This window comes from Aspergillus pseudoviridinutans (genome assembly GCF_018340605.1).
Source record: "Aspergillus pseudoviridinutans IFM 55266 DNA, scaffold_6, whole genome shotgun sequence".
In the NCBI taxonomy this organism is placed as follows: domain Eukaryota; kingdom Fungi; phylum Ascomycota; class Eurotiomycetes; order Eurotiales; family Aspergillaceae; genus Aspergillus; species Aspergillus pseudoviridinutans.
The window spans coordinates 1430866-1444865 of record NW_025091286.1 but is presented as its reverse complement, the minus strand read 5'-3'; the positions used below and the strand labels follow the sequence as shown (position 1 = coordinate 1444865).

Below are 14000 nucleotides of genomic sequence, written 5' to 3'. Positions count from 1 at the left end.
TTATATGCAGAAAAAGGTTGTATTTAGAATGCTCAGGCTTTAACAAGTAGCTCCATTGCTTCCATTGGGGCACGCATCGGCTTATTGAATTTAGTCCTAGGTCTAGAATGCCCGAGTTGGTGTAATACTGGCGGGCCTGATCCCATAACACGTCTCTTTAGAACCCTCGCATATACCGTTCTCAGAGGACGGTCTACCTGACCAGACGCTCAGGAGCTGGTGACGACGCCCACCTCGGGCATGCACAAAGCACCAAGGCCGACCAACACTAATAGTGAACATCTGGCAGTGATGGAGATTCTTGCGTACCAATAGCAACATTCGGACGCACTGTCGAAGGCGGACTGCAGGCATCTGTCTTCGCTGCATGTTTTCATCAGAATCTGCGACGTCTTTCAGGTATCTCTTATTCCGCGGAACTTTCGCACTGCTAGGTTTTTACCGAGCCGAGTCGTTCAGCTGAAAGGTTGTGAGCGTCCAACGGATAACTAGTAAAGGCTGGTTTGTGCGCTTGCTCAATTAGTGACTCTCAAGTATCAATTGGCACGTTTAGCATAGTCCTGCAACCATCAGTTGACGACCTCAGTTCGACTACAGTGCTATTGTCGCCAGACATAATCCTGCTCAAAGTGCTAGCCGCTCGGAAAGTGAAGAAGGGCACGGCATATATCTCAACGTAAAGTGGAACAGGGCAAGCGCATGTCGTCACTGATCATCAACGCATGGATCGATTGTACTGCAATCGACATCCTGGCATTCAATGCAGCAAAGAGAAATGCAGTACTGCAGCATAAACGGCCATCCCTTCGAGAGACCTCAGGACGTGCAGTCGCTTCAGCCTCAGCAAGTTTACAAACATCGAAGCAATGCTCTTTGTCCACATTTGCGATTTCAATTGCTAATAATATGAAATATTTGGAAGTTGGAACTGTACGGAGTACAGTACACCATTATGTGCGTGACCAGTTAACTCTCTTGTCACATTGTGTCTGGCCTGTACTAGCGGTGTCTATATCTTACCCGCCTGTGGATAATTTGCGAGTCTGGGGTATCTCTACCAAGGTTAAAAAGAAAGTCATACACCCCTTTTTCCTCTTTAAAACAGTGGGAAAAAAGCGTCCTCTAAAAAAAAAAAGTGTGCATGGATATAGCTAGGCTTGGCTTAACTACTTATATTTGGCTGTCAAGTTGGTGCTCAGTGTGAGTAATCAATCCAACTATGACGTACCTATGGAATGAACAGGGACACTTTCGGCCTTGACCATGATCCATCTTACTCAGTGAGCGAAAAGCAGCAGCACTTTTGGGCTGAATCTGGAAAAGCAAAGTCGCCCTGTTTCCGCAGAAAAATAGTTCGATGGCCGCTTTTTATCTTTCCCACACCTCCCATCTAGAGCATCTAATAGCGCATTCCAACAACTTCCATAAGTGTGGTGTCCATAAGGTTTCTGCAACCCAGATTGTTCCTGCAACATAAGATGTCAGCTTCGAGTGAGCGTCGTGAAATTGTTATCGTCGGTATGTATGGTCTACTTCCAATCGGAACTACCCCGCACACATTTTGAGGTGCGCAGAGCTGATAAGATGGTCCCAAAGGCGGTGGTATCATTGGATGCTGTTCGGCATATTATCTGACAAGACACCCATCATATGATCCATCGCGCCATAAAGTGACTCTGATCGAGGCGACAGAAATTGCGGGAGGAGCATCAGGCAAAGCTGGGGGACTTCTGGCGCTATGGGCATACCCAAGCAGTATTGTTCCTCTGAGCTACAAGCTGCATGCGGATCTGGCAGAGGAACACAACGGTAAAGAGAGATGGGGTTATAGAGAAGTTGGCTGTGGACAGATTGTTGTGAGAGGCCGTCCACTTAATGGAAAGAAGGATGCCGGCGAGAAGGACACGGGAAGCTCGTTATCCCTTCAAAAGCGGAGTGAAGCTGCTATTGCGAGACTAAGGAAAGCCAAATTTCCGCATGACCTCGATTGGATTGACCCCCAACTGATCAGAGGCTATGAGAGCATGAGTGACCCTGGCGAAACCGCCCAAGTCCACCCTTACCTGTTCACCACATCAATCGCAAAACTTGCCGAGGAGAAAGGCGCAGAGATCAAGTTGGGATCAGTGACAAGCATTGGCTACGCAGGTGATGCTGTGGAGTCAGTTACATACGATGATAAGGAGTCCGGAGAGTCGCGCACAATTTCGGCGACGGACGTCATTATTGCCGCTGGTCCCTGGACACGAACTGTCATGCCGGATGCTCCCATATCGGCAATGCGCGCTCACAGTGTTGTCATCCGACCAACCAAGCCGGTGAGCGCTCATACTCTATTTACGAACATTGAAATACCCGCCAACTTCAATCCATCGAAACCCTCACGCCCCACAGTCGTGTCCCCTGAGATCTACGCTCGCCCCGACGAGACGGTATATGCTTGTGGCGAGGGTGACCAGGTTGTCCCGCTTCCAAAGACTACAGCAGATGTTGAAGTGGACCAGACACGGTGCCAGGACATTATCGACCAGGTGGGAAGCATATCCGATCAGCTTCGGGACGGACAGGTTTGCGCACGGCAAGCTTGCTACTTGCCCAACGTCACTGCCGTACGAGGTGGTCCCTTGATCGGCCACACTGGCACCAAAGGGCTCTACCTTGCCGCTGGACACACCTGCTGGGGTATCCAAAACGCACCCGGGACCGGAAAGCTTATCAGCGAATTTGTTTTTGATGGCGATGCAAAGAGCGCCAAGATCGGGTCTCTAGATCCGAGGAACTTTCTTTGAAAGCTCTATATAGACTAGAATCATGCCACTTTTATTGTAGCCATGTCTGGAAATAATTTGTGCCTCATCATCTGGCTCAATCTTAGGTTGCTCAAGGAGATGCGGAGGAGAAGACGGACAGTTGGGACTTGGTATAGGAGCTTGGGCCACGTGGAGCGGAAGCCAGAAGCTCTCCGCTTTAGGACAGATCATAGGTAGGGTTGAGGACCATTCCAATTGCAAGGTCTCCATGTCATAATTTCATGCCGAATCCTGAGGTTTCTACTTTTTCTCCGATGCATTCTTAGATATGCATTTCCCGAATTTACATTTCATTTTCGCGCCCTTTCTCTATAATGTCGTGGTCTCCGCTGGTCAAGCCTCCGCCGCAGACGATTTATCTGTCCTGACCACAGAGACATCGAAGGCCAACAATGACTCGTTATTATGGGGTCCCTACAAGTCCAATCTCTATTTTGGTGTCCGGCCGCGCATCGCAAATAGTCTGTCGGCCGGGTTGATGTGGGCGAAGGTGGACAATTATGCCACCTCGCAAGCCAGTATGTTTGCAGCTTGATTAGTGTATTTAGAGGGCGATTGCATCGCATTGAATACTGACCGCTATTCGAAGACTTTAGACATACTTGCGAGCAGAATGAAGGTATGGCTGGCTATGGCTGGGACGAGTACGATATCAGGAAAGGCGGCCGGCAGACAATCCATGACACCGGAAACTCTTTGGACTTGACAATCGACTTCATTAAGGTCCCTGGTGGACAACATGGCGGCAGCTGGGCTGCCAGAGTGAGAGGTGTCCCGCGCGAAGATGGTTTCCCCGACCAGCCTACATCAATCGTCTTCTATGCTACTTTGGAGGGGCTGGGTAACCTGGGTGTTGCGACGGAATCTGGTCCTCTCGGGTATGAGGGGGACGTGAAATTGACAGGATACACAACCGATCTTGGGGACTTCTCCATTGATGTGACTGCTGGCCCTGGAACCAATAAGCATCCTGAACATGGGCACCCGTCCTATGAGGACAAGCCGCTGGATCGCACTCTGGTTTCCAGCTCTACCATTGCACCTGAGAACCTCTGGCAGGTGAAGGGTAGGCTCAGCATCCCGAGGAATCGCTCTCTCATACCAGATCGGCGCTGACGTATGTACAGCCATTCTTTTCGCGCAGATGAAGTCCGAAGTCAATGAGGTTATAGAGAGATTTGGCCAGGAGAATCCTCCGCCACCAGCACAAGTTTTTACGATCAAGAACGCGCCTGGCGACGGGAACATTCATCTCGTTCAGAAGGTGTTCAAGGGTGCTTTTGAGGTATTGTTTACCATTTACTCGTCGGTACGTGGCTTACACTATCCAGTTCGATATCCTGTTCAATTCTGGGTCTTCTCCAGACCCCGTGACGTGTAAGCTCCGCCTTCTCTTGGCCTCGCCGGCCGATCGAACGGAAATGTTAATCAAAGTGATGTAGCCGACAAGCTCACCGAAGAGATCTCCAGCGCATCCCAATCATTCTCTGAACGCTTCGACAAAATCCTTCCACCGCAGTCTCCCTTCAAGACTGCGGAGTACTCTGAGTTCTCCAAGGCAATGCTGTCGAATCTTATTGGCGGCATTGGCTTTTTCCATGGAGATGATGTTGTTGACCGCTCTGCAGCACCAGAGTACGATGAAGAAAACGAAGGTTTCTGGGAGGAGACGGCCGAGGCGAGGGCGCGAGCTCAACCTGTTCTTGAAGGGCCCAAGGACCTCTTCACTTGTGTCCCGTCTCGACCCTTCTTCCCCAGAGGATTTCTATGGGATGAGGGATTCCACCTGATACCTGTGATTGACTGGGACACTGACCTTGCGTATGTTCCTCGATTTACCTGGCCTATTCCCCTATTCTCCAATATCCGTTTGATGAATTGGCCTACTAACTCAGAGAAAGGCTCGAAATTGTGAAGAGCTGGCTGAATCTGATGGATGAGGATGGCTGGATCGCTCGAGAGCAAATCCTTGGTGCCGAGGCCCGTAGCAAGGTGCCACCAGAATTTACGGTACAGTATCCTCATTATGCCAACCCGCCGACTCTGTTCATGGTATTGGAGGCTTTTCTGGATAAGTTGGAGGCTAGCAAGAGCGCCTCTTCTCAAGAATTGGGCGACCAGGGCGCGCTGGACGGTCTGCGTATGACCTATCTACAGAAACCGGAAATAGGCGAGGCATTCATCCGATCGATCTATCCGCTGCTCAAGCGGCATTACTTTTGGTACAGGACTACCCAAAAAGGAGACATCAAGTCGTACGATCGGGAAGCATTTTCCACGAAAGAAGCATACCGCTGGCGAGGAAGGTCCGTCCAGCATATTCTCACGTCGGGACTTGATGATTATCCTCGCCCACAGCCTCCCCATCCAGGCGAGCTGCATGTCGATTTGATTAGCTGGATGGGAATGATGACTCGTGCCATGCGACGTATCGCTGAGTTTGTCGGCGAGACCGAGGATGTGGAAGAATTTAGAGGGTACGAAACGGCGATCGAGCGTAACATCGACGATCTTCATTGGGATGATGAGGCACAGGCGTACTGCGATGCCACCATCGACGAATTCGAGGAAAGTGTCCACGTTTGTCACAAGGGCTATGTCTCCCTCTTCCCGTTCTTGACAGGCATGCTGGGCACTGATAGTCCTCGACTCAAGGCTGTTCTGGATTTAATCAGTGATCCAGAAGAGCTTTGGAGTGACTACGGTATCCGCAGCCTGAGCAAGAAAGACGAGTTCTACGGTACTGCCGAGAACTACTGGAGGAGCCCGATCTGGATGCCCATCAACTATTTAGTGGTCAAGAATCTTTATGTGAGTAGAGCATCATTGAAATATCGGTTCGTACAGATAGACTGACTGTGCCAACTAGGACATTGCAACAACGTCTGGTCCTCATCAAGAACAGGCCCGCGAGATGTACTCGAGCTTGCGGAAAAACTTGGTCGAAAACGTCTTCAGACAATGGAAGGAGACGGGATTTGCCTGGGAACAGTACAACCCTGAAACCGGAAAGGGGCAGCGGACGCAACACTTCACAGGGTGGACCAGCATGGTAGTGAAGATCATGTCAATGCCTGACCTGCCTGCCAACAAGCAGAGAGGCCATGACGAGTTGTAGAATTATCAAAGAAGACCCTTGAATTATTGATATACTAGAGGGAATCGAAACACCTGTACACTAACATTTGCCTCCCAGCGCCCAACTCCATGTGCAAAAAATCGTAGATATGATGCAGTCAAAAAACTCACCGGCGTCGATAATGATCGGAGTCATGATCCCTTGGATGTCTTCGACGATGGTCTTCTCTGTGTCTGCGGTGACCATCTTCCCCAGCCCTTACTCTGCTCGTGGACCGCGAACTCGTTCGCCTCCTCCGGCGTTCGCGATCACGAGACCGGGATCTCGATCGGTGACGGTGGCTTCGATGATGACGTTCGCGCTCGTCGTGATGCCTGTGGTGTCTGTGGTCTCTGTCTCTGTCTCTTTCTCTGTTGCTCTCGCGATCCCGCATACGATGCCTTCCTGGACTCCGACTCCGCTCACTTCTCCGTTCTCTCTTCCCATCCGCTGGGTCCTGGACCGCAGTCTCCGTCTCCCTTTCGCCTAGAGGTGTAAGATTTGCATTGGCATTCCCACTCGACGCTGGTAGGGGTAGGCCCAAGGCTCGAGCCATGGCTTCTTCCTCCGCTTGTTTGACCCGTTGTAGCTCCTCACGATCCCTCCGAGCCTGCTCTTCCGCAGTTGTCTCGCCCTTAGCATACCATTGTAGATCACGACCTTGTTGCCAGCGACCGACGGGGGCCATAAGAGAATGGCCTAGGTAATTCTCGCGATGTGTCGAGTCCTTCACATCAGACCATTTAAACTCGCCGCGGCCGCCGCTGTTATAGTCAATATCCATAGAGTAAATGCAGGGGTAATGAGATTTCAGGAAGCGCTTACCGGCTGCCTTCTTTGCGAACACCTGCGACGAGATCCATCCTGGCTTTATGTTCGCAGAAGCTCGGTTGTGATTATTGCCAACAGATGGAGACTTTGTGATCAGCTCATTGAAGGGGACACATGGCACGTGCGCATATACGCCTGAGGCATCTATAGATATTGTCTGACCTCATTGATTAACACAGTGGACGAGGTATATCGTTTAGCAACCAAGTCCATTCCATAAGGTGGGTTTAGACGATATCGCTCTCTACAATCAAGATATGCCTCAAATCCATCTATTTGATGTATTAATGCGATATAACCGGGCGGTTCGGTGACGTTGTTTCAGTCTGGTACATATGCCCCTCATATTAATGGCTTGACAATACTATCATCTCTCCTCCGCTCCTTACCGTCTTGAGTCATCCACTTTGCTTCCGTGTCTAAGGAGCTCGGTAGAATTGCGAAGCTCTTTTCCTGACACTGCTGTCAGTGAAAGCCACTGTAATATGACAAGTATGGCGTCTCGCAGCGGTCCTGACGGAGAACCTTCGGGACCGAGGTTTCGCCCAAGAGACGGCCTGCATCTCCGACCGTTGAATGTTGAAAAGGGATCACACAGGGTGTGTAGCGCAGTTGCTCCTGGATTGATACTGGCTGACTACTTTCCTTAGTTTCCTGTGTATGTGCAGCATCTGCTCTATTTCGAGAGTCTCTGGATGACACTGACGCTGTCGCAGGACGGACTCTATACCTCCCCAGACCGCAACTTGGCGGAACAATTTGGTTAGTTAAATTCATTTCCTGTACGTTCTGTAGGAATTCCATGCTGATATATCTATAGACCGCACTTTCTCAGCGTCGTAACTTGCTGTTCGTGGCCTACAGCCATCAAATCTATGTATGGGAGCCTGCTGGCTCGTTTCAGATGCTTGGCTCCCAGCCTGAAATGATCATTACTCCAGTTATGAAGGAGCCCCATAGCAGTGGTTATATATCGCCAAGCTTTCCTCATGCCATTAATAACCTTCTCGTGGATGATCTCGGTCGCGAGGAAGTGTTGCTGCTTGTCACTGACTCGGGTAATGTCTGCGGTTACCGAGTCGAGGCAATTTTCTCAGCGCTGAAGCGCGCCACAGAAAACAAGGACGACAAACGCCCGCTTGACGGTTCCCAGGTGGACCCATTCTTCGTTGAGTACGTGCAGGCGAGCGCCTGGGGCTTGGCTATACATAAATTTGCGCGGCTTATTGCTGTAAGCGCAAACACAGGTCTCATCACTGTCTTCGCATTTGCGCTGGTAAATCCTACATCTAAAGATGGTAGCGATGAGCTGGAGAATGAACCCCATCTCACGGACTACGATCAAACCTGGTTGGACATCAGGAGTATTGAGCAATTTGCGCAATTGCAACGACTCATGCCCGGCAAGCATCGGACGAGAAACATCAAGCTCACTTACACAGGGCACTTTTCAAACATTCCGTCTGTCGGATTCTATAACTGCGATCTTGATCCCAATGGAACATGGATGGTCAGTACTGACATTGACAACAAGCTTCTTGTGTGGAAAATCTGGGAAAGTCTGGGCCCGTTCAATGTCTATCACTTCAACGAATCTACCATTAGGTCGTTTCCCGAGACTTTCCGTAATGAGTAAGACACAGATATTCTTACTGTTGAATGACAGCTTATGCTAATTTAAACAGCACCGAAAGAGGCTGGGCTGTCCTCGCCCTTGATCCACGCACCTTTCAGCCAGTCAAGACTACAGAAGAGGCCTTCGGCGGCCAGCCTTTACGTCGCAAGAGGCGCGGCCAGATCGTTCTCGACATTACAAGATTGAGCAACCGTATACCAGATGCTTCACATCTTTACAACTACTTTCCTCCCGCGGTCAGACCTGAGCCTGGTCAATCAGTTTTGCCTGACATCTTTGGAGCGGACTGTCGCATCAGTAGTGACGCTCATAAACAGGCCTATTCGACAAGGCCCAAAGGCCATCCCGCGAACCACAGCAGCTCTTCGGACTCGGAGCCTGCTGGTGAAGCCAATCATCCCTCAGACGCAGCCGACAGCCTGGATTATCATGCTGCGGATGGTTCGGCTGCTGAAGACGAAGGTAGTGAGTCGGATATGAATCCGGACCCAAGCCAGACAGCTTCGAACCGGGATGCTGTCAGATCTGGCGACAATGAGAATACAAACAGGTTCCACAACGCAGACATCAATCTTCGGCGTCACCGTGAAACAGGGCCGCTGACAACCGCGGAGTTTCTTCAGTTTGCACTGTTAGAAGCCTTAGGTGGCGACATCCCGGGTGCTGAAGAATATTTCGACGACAATCTAGATTACTCAGATATCGATGACGATGACCAGGGAGAAGAGAGTGATGATACTGATGAGGAGATGGACGACGCCGAGGATCGTTCCTCCGACAGTGATGCAATTTCGGACACTGGACTACCCGCATACTCGGGTTCCGATGGTATGTAGCTCAGGTTGTTCTTTGCAATTCACTTAAGAGTAGGCATGCTGACAAACATTGCTACTGTCTCCAGCTCTCTTTCGGTTTTATTTTCCAATCCTTCATTTTTCGCAGACAGATATCCGTCTGCTTCCTCACCCTCTAGCGCCGCAACCCAGTGTTGTATGTGGAGCGCCGCTTCGACAGCCTTTTACCAGACCGATAGTCTCCATACGGGCGTGCGATCGATTTAATATGGTCAAATCCATTCCTGAGCACGGCATAGTTGTCGCGGCATCCCAGAAAGGCCGTGCGGCCGTAATAGCTCTCACCCAATCAGAAGAAACTGGTCTGTCATTTAGAGTCGATTGGATAGTTCCCTTCGAGAGTCAGGAAAAGTTCGGCGAGCGTCCGTTAGTGCCCCTGTTAGGCATGAGTGTCAGCCCCATTCAGGGATTTGAGATTCCTCCAGATGTGCCTCACATCCCTCACGATGTGGGCGACGGCAAAGAATTGAAGTTCCAATTTAAAGATGTGAATCACGATAGGAGCAATACCTTCACTCCATCCTCGCATATTAAGGGTGATTCGAGAAAGATATACGCTCCAACATTTCCTTCAGGGCCTGGGCTGAGACAATCTCCAACCGAGCGTGAACAACAATACCCATCCACACTGCCCGAGTGTCACGCTAGAGCGACCCGGGCCTATCAGCCAGAGGAGCATTGGCGAGGCTGGAATCCCTCGCGTCGATATCGTCTGCTGTTGATGTATGATGACCATACCGTATTGAGCTACGAGTTCTGGTACGACTGGAAGACAAAAGTATCCGGCGAAGAGGATGGGTCGGATGAAGATGAAGTGCTCATAGTCTGAGGACACCGATGTGCATTCAACATGAGCATTTGCATAGTGGACGGCGTTCTGCATCGTGTCCTTTTCTAAGCCAATCCATTCTGCACAAGAAACCAATCTGACACACACATAAAACCCCTCCACTTATTATGAATGTACAAAGGCAAATCAGCACATACCTTCTGATAAACTTCCATATATGCCTCTCATCATCTCTACGGCGCAAGCATTCAACAAGTATACCCTCCTACAAACCACCAAGGTCCAAAATCCTGCCCAGATACCTCTCTATCCCAGCGGTACTGTCAGTCATAGTTCCGCGCCTGTAACCGCCTCCTCTTCCCTCCCCGCATCCTCATCGTTCTCGCGGAGAGATGAGGAAAAGCCGTGAGGATATGTCATGGTGCGCCTGATAAGTGGCTGGTCATGCCACACCTTCATGGCCACATCCACGGCGCGATATCCGGGGCGCATGTCGAGATAGTTCCTCTGATCTATAGACAACCACCACTACAATTAGCCTACCTAGGAACCAGCCGGTAAATGGCTGCGTACAGTTATGTGATGGTTCTGGGTTTGTGCTATTTGTTACTCTCGGGGATTTAGCGGGTATAGTGCGGCATTGTATCGGGATAGTTGTTTTGTTGGATTGAGAGGGATGTTCAAGGGATGTTCAGGCATCTCTACTTTCTTCCCTGGCTTCTCTTTTTCCGGAAGATGGAGGGATCTGGCATTGTACATCGGGTAATTGACAGAATATGTTCGAACAGGTACAGCTTTCTTTCAACGGACAAAAAAAAAACGCAATGCTATGAACAGAATGTCGCTAATCATATATATATGCATCATATCATTATTTGGCAAATGCATGCGAAAAGATGTTGTCTTTTAAAGGCAGTTGGGCATCATCGTGGTAGTTCATGATTAGGATTAGATCGTAGTCGTCAAGAATGCTTGATTGTTGTATCGAGCATATCAGGCAGTCAGAAGTCATCATCCAATTCGTCACTGTCCCATTCATCCTCACGATCATTCTGAACCAGATCCAAAAACCTCTGGAGGCCTGGTCGATTAATTCGTCCTGGTCGAGGCGGCTGAACTGCAGCTTGCCCGTCATGTTGCCGAGGACGGTCCGCAACAGGGCGCGCTCGCACCTCAGCCATCGCTCGCGCCTGGGCTTGCCTCTCTGCAGCAGCTGCTCTGCCCGCTGCGTCCAGAACATTCGCATCATTGCCACGATTTCGGTGACCATGACCACCCGCAGCTTGGTTGACTTGCGGTGGCACCGGAGCAGGAGGTGGAGGTCGCCTTCGGCGTGCGATCTCATCTTCACGGAACTCCAGGACAGGAGGACCTTCATCATCACTCGGTTCGTCAAAATCTACCAGATCATTAGGTATTCGGTGTAGAGCCTCAGGCCCTTCGGGATCAATGCCATCTCCTCCCTCCAAATCCCACAATCGATTATAACACTGGCTGTTGGTATCGTTGAAGTGCCGGTAAGGGTTGTCTTCAGAGAGCCAGCTTGAACAGAGATAGCAGAAGTGGGTACTGCACTTGAAACATATCATATGGTTGCAGCCCATGCGTTTCTGACAGGGAGCATCGCATGTTGGGCAAGGTGAGGTGTAAAGCCTTAGGTACTCCTCTGTCGCTTTCTCTTCGGCTGACTGCTCCGCCTCCCGCCGAGGGAAGCACCGCACCAATTCCCCATGCCAACCTTTCTTACAGACGCTGCAGAAGGCATAGTTGCAATCTTCACAGATGGCAACACGATCGGCCATTGGCGGCAGCTGGGCCTCATCTCCGTTCGGATCAAACGCAAACCCTTCCTCCTCATCAGACGAGTCAACGTCATCTGTCATGGGATCGGTGGGCTTCGGATGCTTCTTTGACCGAGCTGCACCCTGGCACCATTGTCGAGGGCAGTAAACTGTTGACTTGTCAGACTCGAGCTTCTTCTTTCTCTTCAGAAATACATAGCGCTGTACTGTCTCCTGGTCTAATGGTATTTGAAGCAGCTCGCTCGGACTAAGAGTTCGATCATGTTTCTTGCGCTTTTTCAACTGGTCCCTTGCCTCTGGTACACCGTTTTTCTCCCTGCCGCAATCGGGAGCCAGACATTTGACACTGTCAACATCTCCCTCTGTGATACAGCTGTTGTAGAAGTCTTGCAGGCATGAAACGCAGAAAACATGGGAACAAAGCAGAAGACGGTGGCAAACTGATCCCTTCTTGGGCTCGAGGCAAACCCCGCATTCGAAGGTCTCTTGTTCGAACTTCTCCCGCTCTGCCTTGTTGTTGAAATCCAGCAAAGCGATTTTTATGTCACGGGGAAGTCGCACTTCCTGGTCAGCCGTGTCACCGACGCCAAAAGCTGTCTCTGCCAATTGCTGGAGGTGATCAATATACGTATACACAACGAGATCCCTCCCACATTCTTCCCACAGACGTTTGCCATCCTCCATGAGGCGCACGATGATCGAGTGCGGGAGCCATGGTGGATTTGTCTCGAGCCTGAAAATGGGCGCCTTTTCAGAAGGGTAACCTTCTGGGAGATCAATCTCAAGACTGAGAGGCGGCAGGTGCGAGAGGGTATGAACGTCCCTTTCGTCGTCCTTGGTAGCAAAGCCGAGTCCAACATCGCTGGCATCGAGGGAAGTAGGAGGAGTTAAGACCTCTGGGAATCCAGCGTCTAATTGTTGCTCGAAGCAGACAGGTAAGGGTGTCGAAGGTTTGACGGGTATATCCAAAGAGGCCCTGAAGGGAGAAGCAGGATCTATTTGAATTTCAGGGTAGATGGCAGCGATGGAGGACAGCTCGACCGAGCGTTCATCCTCCGACAAAAAGTCAGACCCGGTCATCGCGCACGAGACTTGGAGACGAAAAAGAATGTAGATTTGCTGATGGAGATTATCGAGATAAGAGGTTATACCAGGTGGCGAGGCGGAGTTTGGACGGAGTTATTCCAAACCCAACCATAGTATAAAATCGGGACCCTCGTGCCGTCTATAACATTCTGCGAGGCAATGATCGACTAGAAAATAAAAGTAATGTATATTGGCGACCAACGTAGAGATATACAGGGGTCGGGGAGAGTAAAGTAGTGTCGGGGACTCGAGGAAACCTATCCGTGTCTATGCATTAGTAAAAGAAGCCCGAGGTAGCTCGAAAATGAGTGGTGGCGGTCGAGAAGACGACCATGGAAGGATTATACCTACTCCTCAGGTACAATAAGCTCGTTGGACGATCACAATTGCCTATGAAGGCAACAGACCCATCAAGCAAAGAGATCGATATGATGCCAAAGCGAGATTTAGAACTGTTTGCTGTTTCCTAGAGGGAGTTGTCGGAGAAGGTGAGTGAGAGAACAAAATTTCGCGATGATAACGTGGGGAAAAGTGCGTCATGATTCGATTATGGAGATAAGAAACCGAGTGATGAGAGATGGAGACTGGTCTTGTACCTGGGACAGCAGAGGAGCTCCGAAGAAGCAAGAGGAGGAAAGGAGCCAAGGAGCAAAGGACAGAGATTGCACGCGTGAGTCATGAAAAGGACTTGATAAAATAAGCGATTGCAATGGGCAGCAAAACGGTTGTTGTTTTGTTGCTGCCCAGGCGCTGCTCTCACGTCCGTGCAGGTGTATAGTTCTTATAATTTATCTATTTTGCTAAAAAAGAAATATTGACATGTTGAATGATTTCCACAAATAAGAGGTACATGTTTACTTTTACCGTCTTCTTTTTTTTTCCCGTTAGATTTCTTGTAATTCGTTTCTGTTATCTTCGACTTACTAGAGAGGTACCTATTATCTGATGTTATTTCCCCTCCCCCTCATTCCCGGTGCTGCTTTTGGCTTTCCTCAGCGGGATCTCGTTCATGTGATAACGTGGCTAAAGCAGCGTCCATGCACGTCCACGGTTATCGCTCTTTATCAGACCCA

The 14000-nt window shown here is 50.1% G+C and overlaps 5 protein-coding genes across 5 annotated transcripts; 3 read left to right on the top strand and 2 right to left on the bottom strand.

The window, feature by feature from the left end:
- Nucleotides 1-1478: 1478 nt before the first annotated feature.
- Asppvi_008926 (NAD(P)/FAD-dependent oxidoreductase) lies at nucleotides 1479-2789 on the top strand (the record flags this gene model as incomplete). The annotated part of the gene is made up of 2 exons (XM_043304791.1): nucleotides 1479-1518; nucleotides 1597-2789. 2 exons carry the CDS (start codon nucleotides 1479-1481, stop codon nucleotides 2787-2789), a joined length of 1233 nt encoding a protein of 410 aa, XP_043160726.1.
- Nucleotides 2790-3078: 289 nt separating this feature from the next.
- cwh41 (mannosyl-oligosaccharide glucosidase) lies at nucleotides 3079-5928 on the top strand (the record flags this gene model as incomplete). Its single annotated transcript, XM_043304790.1, has 7 exons — nucleotides 3079-3328; nucleotides 3400-3876; nucleotides 3938-4095; nucleotides 4142-4187; nucleotides 4253-4631; nucleotides 4712-5621; nucleotides 5680-5928. The coding sequence occupies 7 exons, from the start codon at nucleotides 3079-3081 to the stop codon at nucleotides 5926-5928; spliced, it is 2469 nt and encodes an 822-aa protein (XP_043160725.1).
- A 219-nt stretch (nucleotides 5929-6147) lies between these two features.
- Nucleotides 6148-6791, bottom strand: Asppvi_008924 (MMtag domain-containing protein; the record flags this gene model as incomplete). Its single annotated transcript, XM_043304789.1, has 3 exons — nucleotides 6148-6299; nucleotides 6325-6692; nucleotides 6754-6791. 3 exons carry the CDS (start codon nucleotides 6789-6791, stop codon nucleotides 6148-6150), a joined length of 558 nt encoding a protein of 185 aa, XP_043160724.1.
- Nucleotides 6792-7253: 462 nt separating this feature from the next.
- Asppvi_008923 (uncharacterized protein) lies at nucleotides 7254-10078 on the top strand (the record flags this gene model as incomplete). Its single annotated transcript, XM_043304788.1, has 4 exons — nucleotides 7254-7358; nucleotides 7580-8391; nucleotides 8445-9223; nucleotides 9297-10078. The coding sequence occupies 4 exons, from the start codon at nucleotides 7254-7256 to the stop codon at nucleotides 10076-10078; spliced, it is 2478 nt and encodes an 825-aa protein (XP_043160723.1).
- Nucleotides 10079-11040: 962 nt separating this feature from the next.
- Nucleotides 11041-12921, bottom strand: Asppvi_008922 (RBR-type E3 ubiquitin transferase; the record flags this gene model as incomplete). The annotated part of the gene is made up of 1 exon (XM_043304787.1): nucleotides 11041-12921. The coding sequence occupies one exon, from the start codon at nucleotides 12919-12921 to the stop codon at nucleotides 11041-11043; it is 1881 nt and encodes a 626-aa protein (XP_043160722.1).
- Nucleotides 12922-14000: the final 1079 nt, after the last annotated feature.